The sequence below is a fragment of the Rhipicephalus sanguineus genome, chromosome 8 (assembly GCF_013339695.2).
Source record: "Rhipicephalus sanguineus isolate Rsan-2018 chromosome 8, BIME_Rsan_1.4, whole genome shotgun sequence".
In the NCBI taxonomy this organism is placed as follows: Eukaryota; Metazoa; Arthropoda; class Arachnida; order Ixodida; family Ixodidae; genus Rhipicephalus; species Rhipicephalus sanguineus.
Genome location: NC_051183.1, coordinates 8,512,582 through 8,526,753, shown reverse-complemented (window position 1 = coordinate 8,526,753; position 14,172 = coordinate 8,512,582). Strand labels below are relative to the sequence as shown.

Here is a 14,172-nt window from a genome sequence, read left to right as displayed (position 1 = left end):
ACCATGCCGCCGATAACTTTGACTGCACTTTCCCAGATCGGGTAGTCTCTAGGTGTCCACGCAGATGAAGTGGGAGCAAAACAACGCTGTTCAAAGGGGGAAACGCCAGAAATCGGTTTAAAGCAACGTGTTCAACCGTCCGCTTCCCTTCGCCAGAGCAACGTGTGATCACATGATCCAAACCTGCACGTCAAAATGATCGCAGCGGCCGCGTCTCCAGTGGTGGGCCTCGCGCCCATATTAGGCACACTACTCAAATCACATAAGGGTGTCGATCCACCTTCAGTGTAAGACATTGCTCATAGTGCGGCACAACCAGCTACTCGCTGACTGTTTCGCATGAAATCGATTCCGACAATGCGTAAGGGATGTGCAGGAAATTTTTGTCTGTCTGTCGGTCTTAAAAACTTCACTGTCGTTAATACATGCGTAGCGACAAACGCCATCAGTCGCAGGCAAAATGGCGCCGCGCGTTCGCAACGTCCACTAGTTTGTCCATCGTCTAATCGAAACTGCGGTGGACTCATAGAACACTATGTTGCTGTTATATTGCTGCCATGTTATCTTCTAACGTTGGCTGAATGTTGCTGATGTCCTCCTGGAGACACGTTGGAGCAGTGTTGCAAATAGACATTGTCAAGACGTTAAGGAGACATTGAGCCACATATTTCCATCAATCGAGCAGTATTGTCTACATGTGTGAATGTTGCCAACGTGTGCACAGAAATTCGACGACGTCTGTGCATGCACTGCGGTGTTTTATACTGGTAGTTAGATATAGTGGGCAACCACCAGGCTCCGTCACGCAGATTTCGCTAGGAGCAGCAAACGCTTTGATTCGCACCTTATATCAGTCTTACCTTTTTCATTCGCCTTAATAGGAACACAGGCGTTGTTCCAGTAGGAAACATGCAATCATCTGTGCGTTTGCATCTCTGATTGACCAATGGGCAACTTAATAATAATATCTGGGGTTTAACGCCCCAAAACCACGCTATGATTATGAGAGACGCCGTAGTGGAGGGCTCCAGAAATTTCGACCACCTGGGGTTCTTTAACGTGCACATAAATCTAAGTACACGGGCCTCAAACATTTTCGCCTCGGCCAGGATTCGATCCCGCGACCTTCGGGTCAGCAGTCGAGCGCCATAACGACTAGACCACCGTGGCGGGGCAATAGGCAACTTCAAAGAAGGGTAGCGCTTCTCCACCTGATACGACTCGTAGCCTTTACTCTCATTGCACAGAACTGGTGGAGACACATGCAACAGAGACAAAAAGTTCAACTTTATTACAGAGAACACTTTCAACATTACCGCAAAAAACACACAAATGGGGCACAGATTAAATTTCTGTGAACGAGCGTGAAACTTAATGTTTAGGTGTAATAAGGCTATATGGCTGCTACTTCGATGCCTTAGCCTTACTTTCAGACGTAGTCTAAGTGCACGGTCTGCGCACAGGAATCGACTGCAAGAGAGATGTGGCAGCATGGGCGCGCGCAGGGTTCCCCATCAGGGGGGGGGGGGGCAGAGATTCATCGCAGCGCCCCCCCCTTACTAAGTCAATGTGTGGGGCATATTTCGCACCCCCCTCTTATATGTCTAGGGGGGCGGCCGCCCCCCCCTCTCCCGCCTCGTGCGCACGCCTGTGTGGCAGCATAAATTATACTGACGTGATACAGTTTCGAATTGTTTGTCTGATCATAAAACAAAAGCGCAAGAATTCCTAGCATCAACAAGTAATGAATTATTGCTCTCTGATGTAGCCATGCGTGCACGTGAAAACGATGCATTGCCTCTTGACACCTTTGAATAACTTCCTTTGCACTTCACTTCATCGCAACCTATAGATATTCCAAATATCAAACTGCATGTGACATAAGAAAATAAGGTACGGCATTCATATAAACGTACCCATCGGATTATTTGCTTCACGCGAACCAATGCTAAACTTTACCTGATGATCTCGCAACACTTGAGCCCGCATACTAGGTTTTCTGACTCTCAGGCCCACAGTTTACGATGAAAATTGAAAAACTTAAAACCTACCTCGATCTGCACGTTCAGCGACTCGCCTTCTTATTTGGCGATGAGTCAAATCAGTGAGCGCCCTCTTCAGCCTTGATCGCTTCATTTTAATTAAACACCTATCAAAACAACGCGAGCACTGAACACACCACAACCCAAGCACTCGAACTGCGGGCGATTTTCCCGTTCATTTCTTCTTTTGCATGGCTTCGGTTGCCGATTCGCCTTCAACAATAGAAGTACGGCGCATGAAAGTACTCTAGTGACCGGTGCTCCAGACGATGTTGCATCCACGGGCGCAGCCAAGGGGGGGGGGGGGGGGGGGGGTAGGGGGGTTCAACCCCCCCCCCCCCCCGAATTTTTTTAGTTTTGCTTGCGTATATAGGCACGCACACATACAAACGCACGCACGAACATACATAAAGTATGGTTGAACCCCCCCCCCCCCTCCGAAAAAAATTTCTGGCTACGCCCCTGGTTGCATCAAAGACAAGCGAAAACAGAGCCGCAAAGAAACTCCGACGGCAACTTCCAGCGCCAAGGAGAAAACTAATAAGCCGGCATACTCCAGTAGTGATACACCTGCTCAGGAAGCATCGGCGTTCCGGTGATTCCGGCCCCGCTAAGCAGCGTCGGATCCACAGCTGGAAAGTTCTCCGGTAGTAACGATCGAGTGGTGCGCGCAGGGGATCTGAACGCTGTGAATGTGCTGAAGTGACGCTTTGACGTCTTGACATGCTGCAACAACTCTTTTGAATTACGACCTCCTTACGAAAGCTTTTGATGATTTGGAAAATTTTATTGACGAAAAGGTGACGAAGCCTAAGGCATTACCGATAACTATGCACTGTGTACACAAAATTGCATCACATTCGAGCAACATTGGTTTAATATTTGGTTGTCACATTCCAGCAACATCGCTACTTTATTGTTCCGTCAACATTGCCTGAAGGTGCCCATTATTGCTCACCGTAGGACAGCAATATCAACGTCGTTACAACATTACAGCAACAATATGTGGTACCAGGGATACTGCACTGGCTGCACTTCTCTTATAAGAAATGGCTTCTGTAGTTGGGCCGGGCTACGCTTCACTTGCACGGAAAGAGAAAAAAAGGGCAGCATTATACACTAGCTACACTTGTGTGGCGAGTGTAAGTAAAAGAAAAAAATAGCCCTATATTAATGCCGGAGCTGTGTGACTGTAAATTTTGGGTGGGGGGTGGTGGTGGTGGTAGTCGTGGGGGGGGGGGGGGGGGGGGGGCAGGGTTGATGCGGCATCATAACCTTGTTTCAGTACGTCTAATGTCGTGACAGGCACGTTAATGTATGAATTCGTGCGCGCGTTTGTATGTGTGCGTGTATATGTACACATGCAAAATAGAAAAATTTCGGGAGGGGGTGCTACGCCAGTGTAGCACACTGTGACCTGGAACCTAAGCTTATTAAATTAATTTAACGAGAGTTAAAGTAAGTGAAACGAAACTAATGGCACGAGCTCTTAATATATATCCTGATTTAGCATCTTAGCACACGAAACACACAGGGACAGTAGAAAGGCGTAAATTAAACCAAGAGCTTTGCTTTTGTCTTTTCTATTGTTCATGTGTAGAGCGCTAAAAAGCTTGAGAAAGCCCCAACGCGAACCTGAATATTCTTGCTGAATTTTAATATTTGTAAATTTGATCACAGATGATTGCCACGACGAAAACCTACAGGTCCTCACTGTTTTGAGGTCTCTCATGACCACGATGCGCACTCTCCTCAACAGAATGACAACTCCGTCAGCTCAACGCGCAGTGCAAGTTCTGGATTCCTTGGCGCCAATACTTGCAAGCCTTGTTTTAGTATCTCGGATTCTAGCCTACCTTTAGGCAACCACAGAAGCACCGATCTCAAATATTTCTCGGTTGTGACTGTCTGTATGTGCGTGTATTACTTGTCCCCTCTTTCCTCCCTGCTTTCTCTCCCTCCCCCGCGTAGGGTAGCAAACCGGGTATGTACAACTGATTTACCTCCCTGCCTTTTCTTTGCCTTTATCTCTTGACTTGTGGTGCAATCCCGCACGCTGTAGTGAATGCACTGCATCTCTTCTCTCTCTTCCCTCCTCTCTATTTCTCGTCTTTCTATTCCCCTTCCCCGATCCCCCAGTGTAGGGTAGCTAACCGGAAGTGTTTCTGGTTAACCTCCCTGCCTTCTCCTTTTTCTGTTAATTTTCCTTCCTTCCTATCTCTTTAAAGAGAACTCGTGATGTCTGCATTCAAATGATGCTCTCATGGCGCTAGAATGACAAAATTTCAAGGTCATAAACAACATAATATTGCCAGATAAGTGATATAACTTAGAAGGATTGACTGTTGGGCGAGTTGGTAATTCATGATGAATAAAATAGCACGAAAAAACGTAAGACTAGACGAAGAAGGCTATAGCACAAGCGCATTTGCTGTAGCCTTCTTCGTCTAGTCGTAAGTTTTTTCGCGCTATTTGCATTAATCAGATAAGTGAATTAAGGAGATATACAGCTACTATTCTCGCCTTTTCTTCACACATTCGGGGCAGCTGTTTTAAGTTTTCAATTTGATTTCCATGAGAAAAATATGCAAGGCACGCATTTAATTTGTAGACACGAATAAACTTTCTGTCAAGAAGACACTGAAAAACAATGCCTCTTGGAGCTTGATGAGACCGTAAGGGAAAAGCAAGCTGAATCAGAATCTGTAATGATCGTATTCAAACGGAGCTGTCGCAGCGCAAGAATGATCGCCAAAGTTCAAGCAGGAGATGTATATGAATATACATTATCCAGTCTTTACACATTGTAACACATGGAGATGCTCTGCATACTCTAGCAAATGAAGTTTTCTGTACGCGTGAATTCCACAAATGCGCAAAACACGGTGCTTTTAATTTCAAGACACGAATAAGCATATTTTGTCAAGATGAAGCGGAAATATAATGACCCTATCAACGCGGGCCAAAAATGTAGGCATTGTGATTTGAATGTACTGTAGGCGAAGTGTTATTACTGCGTTGCTTGCAAGCTACTGCACAGAGAAGTTTTGATCTCACTTCAGTGTTAATTGTTGAACAGTGATGGCAAAGCAAGCACATTGCGCCCGAAATCTCGGCGCAAGGTCACGTGCTCAGTAATCGCGTCTCATTCCAACGCAGCCGCTCAACAAAACAAAGCCCTTTGACAATGCCTAAATCACAATAATTTTCTTACACCGTGGCGGAAGGCAGATTTAGGTCGCACATAAACGCAGCATTAAGGGTCATCATTGCTTTAATTTCCTTAAAGTAGGTTGCGCAACAATGCTTCCTTCCAAATGGCGTGCACCGCATCTGCGCTTTGCTGCATTCCATTTGCGCGCAGTTGGAAGTGGATGAGGGCAACGATGGCGTAATAAACGCTGTAGCTCTGATAGTGCTCTCTTTCGGTGCCCAGCGTGGTACCGGTATTGACGAGCGCTGTGAGCGGCCTTAAACAGTGCCAGTCTGGCAACAAGCCAAGCTGATAGCCGACCTTAGCCGCAGAGAGCCATAGCCAATCCAAACGCGGAAGTCGACGTCTCTTGTTTCTTTCCCGTGTCGTGTGGCGAGCGTGGAGCGTGGCGAGTCAAACCTGTTGCGCTGGCCGTTCTGTCGGCGACGTGAAGGCCGCACTCGGATCAAGCACTTCCAGGGCGCACCGAAATTGTTGCGACCAAAACAACGAGCGACCTTCAACGCAGAAGTCACGTGCGGGCGTGTGCCGTTGACAGTTGCCGCGCGCAGGTGTGTACGCAAGCGTGTGGCGAGCGGGTGTCATAAAGCAGACCTGTCTGCTCGCTTGGTGAAAGCATCTCGCTCGTGCTGTGTGCGGACTATGAGTACTGTCCTTCGTTCACTCGATTAAGGTCAGCACCTGTGAGCCGCCTGTGACCATGTCCAAGATCGAAACATGGCAGGACGTTCTCGACAGCACCACAGAGCGGATACGCCAGGGAAATGGTTTTACCGTCTTCAGTGCACTTGGAACAAATGAAGAGCGGGTGAGGTTCTGCCTCCGCCACGAAGTAGCCAACCCACGCATCAAGCACTGGTTGGCAGTTCTTTGCTCGTCTAAGCACCGCAAATTCTGGGAGAAGGCCTCCGAACTACGAAGCGAGGGAAACATCTGTTTCAACCGCAAGCAGTTCGCTAAAGCCGCGGAGTTTTACACGCAGAGCATCCTCTCGGCTCCTTTTCCGGATACGGCTGACGCCGAGGGACACGCCGAAGAGATGTCGCTAGGATTCGCGAATCGGTCCGCCGCCTACTTCCACGCGGGCAAGTACAAACGCTCCTTGTGCGACGTGCGCTACGCATTCGAGCTCGGATATCCGAACCACATGCGCTACAAGTTGTACCTGCGGAAAGGGCAGTGCTACCTTCGGCTCGGAAAGCCCAGAGAAGCGCTGGAAAATTTCGACATGGCCAGCAAGGTGCTGCGGCGTGCGGGCTTGGACAGCCGGAAACACGCACAACAGGTGAAAGAGATCGACATGTTCAAACAAGCGTGTACCGGTAACAAGATGCCACCGGTCCCGAGCGACGAAGATGACCCAGACGACGAGTCACAAGTGCCCAGTGTCGTTCACGGCGTTCACGATTCCGTACCGAACTGCACTAGCGGCGTGGACATCTTGTACAGCACCGAGAAGGGGCGTTTCGTAGTGGCAAACCGGGAGCTGCGAACGGGAGACGCAATCTTTGTCGAGAAACCTTATGCTTCGGTTCTGCTGCCTGGTCACGCAAAAACCCATTGCCATCACTGTCACAAAAGGCTCCAAAATGCTGTTCCATGCTCGCAGTGCAACCAAGTACGGTACTGTTCCTTCAGCTGCGCAAAGGACTCCTGGAGTCAGTATCACCAGTGGGAGTGTGGTAACCTGAACCTTTTGTACTCTGTAGGAATTGCTCATTTGGCCATCAGGATTATTTTTGTGACGGGTCTGACCAAGCTTTGCCACTTTTCTAGAGCACTCTCTGCCGGAGATGACAAAGTCAGTGAATTTCCTTATAATGCCGTGTATGAGCTGGTTACACACGATGACAAGATGTATGCTGATGACATGCTACAATACTCCCTGACAGCAGCGTTGCTCTATATGCTACTGGATCAGGTCCAGTTCTTCAACCTCGACGAAGTGGCTTCAAAAGTTTCAGCGCTGAGTCTCACTGGAAGAAATGGGTCGAGTGGCTTTGGCATGAAGGAACACGGTACTGCAGCATTGAAAACACTCACAGGAGGCCTCTTGCTACGCCACATTCAGCAGCTTGTGTGTAATGCCCATGCAATCACTTCACTGGAGTCAAAAACAATGCAAGAGGATGATGTCGTGGTCACGACTGAGCAAGTTCGTATAGCCACCGCCATCTACCCTAGTGCAAGCCTAATGAACCACGCTTGCAACCCCAACATCATTTCAAACTTTCCATTTGGCTCAACCCTTGTTGTGAGAGCTGTAAAGAACATAGCAGCCGGGGAGGAAGTTTTGAACTGCTACGGACCTCACTACCAGAGAATGTCCTTTTCTGAACGGCGCCAGACCCTCCAAGAACAGTATTTCTTCACTTGCAACTGCACTGCTTGTGGCGCTGGTGAGGATGCCGAACAGCGCCTACAGGCCTTGAAGTGCGAATACTGTGATGGGCCGCTGAATACACCCGACGATAGTGGGAAGGCCGCCTGCCTGGACTGCGGCACCACTCAAGAGTGCCTTGCACGCGAGCAGAAGGCATTTCGAATGCATGACCTGTATGTGCAAGGCGTGCAACTAGCTGAGAAGGGAAACCACTTGGAAGCCCTGCAGCGCCTTAACAAGTGTTTGAAGGCACGAGAGAAGCTGATGTATAAACACAACCTGAAACTTCTAGAAGCCAAGGATATGGTGGCAAAGTGCTTCTGTGCTATTGGTGACTTCCGATCGGCATGTGAAGTGCTGAGTCCCGCTGTTGACGCGATCCGAGAGATATATGGAGAGAACAGCATCGAGCTTGCCAATGAGCTTCAGAAGATGTCCGACGTACTTGTTAATGCTGTGCCTCAGGCGATCCGTCAGGAGGCTTCAGCTGAGGAGATTGATCACCTCATAAAGAGTGCAGATTCTGTGATTGATGAAGCGATGACCATCTACATTCTCCACTACGGAAGAAGACACCATACGACACGGGACTTGCAAGCAAAAAGGAGAATGCTGGCGACTGTGTCATAAGATAGCATTCGAGAAGCATGTTGCGCTGTGAACATCTTGCCACTCAAATCCTGTGTGTTACATCCAATTCTTGGGATGCAGCCGTTCTCGTTTTATTTTTTGTACAAGTTGGTAAATGAGTATGGTAGGCTATTTCTGAGCAATGCAAATAACAGACACAGGCCCTCAGTTTTCTGTGTCATGTACAGCAACGATAAGGGCACTTGATACTGATTTGATCAGGGTGTATGTATAGAAAAGAATTAAATAAAACATGCATTTCAGGCACAATTCATTACAGGGTAGAATGTGAAAATGTTCAATGCACTTGTGCCATCGGGTAGGGCACATTACTGTAAAAGGAATTATGCTGCAACACACACTATGGCTTTAGGAGCAAGATAAAGTTTACACTTTAAAGAAGGCACTTGGTGCAAGCACATTCTTAAACATATACTGCACATTTATCGTGCTCAGAGAAATTGCACTGAAGGTGACACTGGTAGACTGTTGGTGATATAAAAGTGTCTAGGTGTTTCACACTGACCTGTATATGAGCATGCGATCGCCACTGTTGGTTCCCTTTGTGCCCCCACTTCAGTGTGCTGCGCTTTTTGAAGGTTCCCAATTTTGCAATTCCAAGATACATGATGTTTCTGTGGTAGCACGATTGCTTTTTTCCAGATAGCATGCAAGGTTGTTAAATACAGCTGGAAAGTGAAATTCGTTAACAGAAATGCAATAAAATTATGTTCATACTTGCATTTTTCATCTCCAGATAAGTGATTGCAGCTATCCTGTGTAGAATCTATCTGAAGAATGTTTGCCTTTTCACAAAGCATTAAATCTTGAAAAGGGTATTTTCATTTCATTTACATTATAAGAAGTGCATTTTAAGTGATCAATTATTTCCCCTTGTGTGGTGCATACACGTGCACCTTTGCGTGCCATATGTTCATTGTAAACAGAACCTCAGGACCACACCAGCATTCATGCTCATTTGGTGTTCGAGATCCGGCTCAATGGCTAAAAATTATTAAAAATAGAAGAGCTCATATCTTGCAGTAGACTTTGCTTATAATTCCTTTATGTTGTCCAGTGTCAACATTGTTAAAAGTTTCATTGACAGTTGGTTATGGGCCTGTAATAGCTTCTCCATTCTACTATTTGGCTCTTGTTTCACGTGTTGCATAGTAAATCATAAGCTAACTACTTGTGCTGTATGCTAGTTTTAAACTGTGTTCCTGATTTTATAGTGCATACACACATTCAGTAGTAACCATTGTTTACCTGAATGAACAAAAAACTCCCAGTAAACAAAGTCATGTTTTCACAAAGTACTTGACAAGTGCAGACTTATTTGAGGCTATACTGCAACAGGCGCATTCTGGTAGAAATAAAATAAAGAATCAGCTGCATGATCGAAGGAAGGTGCTGAAAGCACGGAAAGTGTAGGAGCTGATGTACTGCCACTAGAAGGATAGCAATATAATGTGTAAAGAGTTTACATTTTGCGTACTTCTATTCAGAGGCTGTAGAACTCTGTGATTGTAACACCTCACAATGAAAAAAACCTTCTTGTGAAACACATTTTCAGCAAAGTTCAAGGCTAATTTTTCAGCCACTTTAGTGCTGGCTGCATCAGTGCATGTACTGCACTGTCAACAGTGGCGTAATACCAGGATCTTTATTTCAGGGGGAGGTTTAAATCCACATTTGTGTTATCTTTGTCCATTGACAAGACAGTCGCCCCCTTCCGTCCCTTTCCTTATTTACATCCCCAACTCGTGTCCTCATAGCTAAGTGAATCTGATGTGCTAAAGTTTTGAAGTGCTATAAGTGGAACTTGTGTGAAAGGAGCACCCTTATGTCTGCTTTTACAGCCGAGTAACTTGGCCACTGCTCAATGCATTCCACACTGAATGCTGCTCCACGAACTCTTAATGTCGGGGGAAGGGGGGGGTCTTTCGTGGTGATCACCAATATAGGCACACATGTGCACATATAAGCCCCCTCTCGTGCACGTGCATACATACATACGAGCAGTGTATATATGGGTTGGAGGGGCACCCGTTCATCATAGGAGACATTAAAAAGCACTGCGTTCCGCAGAAGTGTCAATGACTTGGCGGAACATCGTAACTTCGTTCCGCAAACTTATTTGCAAAAAAAAAAAAAGAACAGGGATGAAAGTTACGTGGCACAATGGTTAAAGCAATATGAACGCAAACCAACTAGCCCAACTCTCCCTTTTGCTGCAATGGTTAAAGCAACACCAAAGATAAGAAACGATTTTTTTTCTCGTATCAGTAAAATTACCATTTCACGACACCAAATACACCACGTTTTTCTGCGAGAAGACGCGCAAAAGGGAAATACTGGGTGGCGACGCCAACTTGCAGTTTCCGCACCAGTAGTACCAGTAGCAGTGACGTTATGAATATTGACTGCGTCTGCAAATGCCTACGGAGTTCCTAATCGTGTAAAAAATCAAGTCTTCTGAAAGAGCCAGAGACTTAATATACTAAGTTTCAGAAAATTTCGTTCAGCCAATGTAGCCAAAATACGAAAAAAAAAGCACTTTGACATCCGTGACGTCACCACTTGATATTTCGGCGGGAAAGTTAAAAGAAACCTTTGTCTGATTTTCTCATGTATTATAAACCTATGGTGGTGAAATTAACGACGCTAGTGTTTTCAGAGTACAATTTATCAGTCTAAATTATTTGTTTCATTTTAGTGTGCCTTTAACTTAAGAGTGTCGCACGCATCCGAAAGAACGTATGCTGTCCGTGGCCGTCGTAGGCTGGCCTCCTTACTGCGGACCGATATGTGGGTCGTGCGCAGGCGGGGCGGCAAAGGAACGGCGAGTGCGGACAAAGAACGAACGGTCGCGTTCACTGCGGCGGCCGCTTGCCTTTCCTCTGTCTGTGATCCCATTCCCACGTTCCTGGTCGTATATCAGGCGAGTCACTGCACCAGCGCTGAATCGCGGTTAAAAAATAAAACGTAAGAAAATGTCGCCATTCTTACGTGCAATTCATTTTGAACTTTTGTTCGTCAGTTATCCGCTACAGAGCCAAAAGGATATAATTGCTGTGCGGTACGCTGAACTCGGAGTTGGCAGAGAATTCCGCAGCTGCCACAGTAACTTTTTTTTTTTTTTTTTGGCCAGTAGGGTTCGCCGTGACTGCTCTAAACATGCTAAGCAGCGTCAGCGCTTACGGCGACGCAGTTCCATTGCGTCCTTATGGAGTAAAAAGCGCCGTTATGTAGCACAGGCCTGTAGATAGGGGGGATTATACATTGTTGCGCATTAGTTTGTCTTTTTAAAACTTGGTCCGCAAACCATTGCATGAAATATTGAAAATGAATATGAAGGCAGATATCTGCAAACATCTATGAAAGTGGTTTAGTTATAACTGCCACCATTGTTAGAGAAAATTGAATAATTTGACTCAGGGCCTTGTGTCGTCAAAGATGACCAATAGAAGCAACGAACTGTCTTGAATACTGTAAAAAGGACATAGAAACCGAGCTCCATTCAGTGCAAAAATCCCACCACACGATGTTGCGCATCTTCGTCTCACTGTTTGCCTAATGAGAAGTATTTCTGTGACGCAAGACGTGGGATGACTACTTTCAAGTACACGGGGGTCCCGTGAGTCGCATCCAACTCGAACACTACAACAAAAAACTTATAAAGTATTTTTTTTTCATAAGTAACATACGAGTCTAGTATATAGTACAAAAGACCACAAAAAGAAAATAAGAGCCTTAGGGTGTCAGGACCATACATACAGACGCGCACACATATGGGGGGTCGGACCCCTCCAGAAATACGAGTCCTACCTGAACCCCTGATGCATATCTTTGAATGCACTAAAATGCTCATGGACGCCGTGTAGATGTTTTTCACAACGTCACGTGATAACCACCGTGAAAGAGTATGATTGAACAGTTACACATTTACTTTAGCTAAACAACTGTACACTAAAAAAAATCGAGCAGTTCCGAGATGTCGGAACCTGTGAACCAGAGCTGCGACTGCGATCTAACATTACAGCAGGCGCCGTGAAACTGACAGCATTCTTTAGAAAAGACTCCCTAATTAATTGTTGTGGCTTTACATCCCGAAACCACGATATTATTGAGAGACGTGAAAAGACTCCTTAAAAACGTTTGCAAAGGCTAGCAGGCTAGTTTCACATCGCCATACCATACCGGGTGCTTTTTTTTGTGTATGTGTGTGTGAACAGTGCCGAAGATTTTAAGCACGATTTCTTGAGGAAAAAGAAGTTATTCGAAAGCAAACCGTCTGGTAAGGCGTTCGTATATAAGTGGCAAAATCACGCTAACTAACGGAAAATTAACTGGGATTCGCTAATAATTTTAAATGATTACGGCACATATCCACATAAGGCGCGACGTCCACGTATGCTGTGGAATAAATTTTCAATGCTGACTGAAATGGCGATATTATAGCTCCTAAAATGCCCTCGCTGAGCACCTGTACGACGTCGTCTTTTTGCTAGTATTTTCGAATAACATGAACCAACTAGCTCAGATATCGACTGTCCTGCAAAAGTAGAGATCTTTTTCTTTTTTTTTTTGCAGACAGACCCCCTCACCCCAACCCCCCGCTTCCTATAAAAAATTGTGGCAATCTTTTTATTCTCTAATTGTCGGTGGCATATATGATATTTGGCCTTACATCAAATCATAAAAGCTTAGCTTTCTGTTCCCTTCTATGTACTGGACGTCGCCAAACTCGGAAAAAGAAAAGAGCTAAACCTCGTAGTCTTGCGTGCACAGGACCAATGACGCATATGGTGCAACTCTGTTCCCTCTTGGAGCTGCTTCTGTAGCGAACGCCGGTGTCGGCAGGAAGCGTGCTATCTCATTTGTGCGAGCTAAATCTGGTCTCACAGGAAACCGCGCGCAATTAGGGACGTCGTGCGCGACTACAGGGGCCGCCGCTTTTCCGTTGTCGTCCTGTTGTGAATTGCCAATACTGTGCTAATTATGGCACCAGCGTCACGTATTCGGTGTGCGTGCTTGCAGTCCGAGAAGACGTCAACTGTTGTAAAGCACCGCGAAAACCGTCCGAAAGATTACCCGCTCTCGTAAAAAAAAAAAAAAAAAAAAAAAAAGAGCGCCAGTCCTTTTGTCGTGTTTTGGACATTTTTTAGGAATTACAGTTTATATTTTATGATTGTCGGTAGCCTACAACAAACAACATTATATACTACAACGGCGAAGTATGCTTTGGAGGAATTGTCGCTGCCGAAATGGGAAAGCGGTCAAGGACGGTTTTGAGCGGGCAGGAAAATGTATTGCCACGCACGTTTATTGCTTAATTCTGATGCATTCAGGATTCACCCACAAAAACTGTTAACAACGCTCGGCGCAGACCGCCCCGCAACGTTTTGGAAGCCTCGCGATTGCTTGAGATCCTTCTGTTACGCGCAGGACGCGAAAGTTTATTCGAGAACTTACGCGAGCACCAGCGATAACGCTGGAAGATTCGATGACTGACGTATAAAGGACGGAGCGTTCCACCGATGATAAGATACTCGAAGCAACAGTCGACAACATGGCGATTATTACAGACGCGAACATTCCCTACACCCACGCTGTACAGTCGCATATACCCGGACGTTTGCACACCACTGTGCAAAGCTTGCGGGGTGGCTCGCGCCAACCTCGACCACATTATCTGGGCATGTCCCGCAGCGACACACACCATCAAACACAGCAAGAACCCTAAACTTAAGATAACCAGCGCGTGCCCGGATAACCAACTCTGGGCAGTCCGGCTGGCCGAAGACGCCGCCAAGACCCAAGGTCTGGCCAGTCTGGCTGCCGGCTGAGGAAGGGGGGCTCCGGTAGGGCTAGTCTCCCGCCTCCCTTGACCCCAGCAA

General features: G+C 46.5%; 1 protein-coding gene across 1 annotated transcript; it reads left to right on the top strand.

Moving 5' to 3' along the window:
* The first annotated feature begins 5,630 nt into the window (after nt 1-5,630).
* On the top strand, nt 5,631-9,012 carry LOC119401284 (SET and MYND domain-containing protein 4). Its single transcript, XM_037667971.2, has one exon. It carries the CDS (start codon nt 5,957-5,959, stop codon nt 8,267-8,269), a length of 2,313 nt encoding a protein of 770 aa, XP_037523899.1. The 5' UTR covers nt 5,631-5,956; the 3' UTR covers nt 8,270-9,012.
* The last annotated feature ends 5,160 nt before the right edge of the window (nt 9,013-14,172 follow it).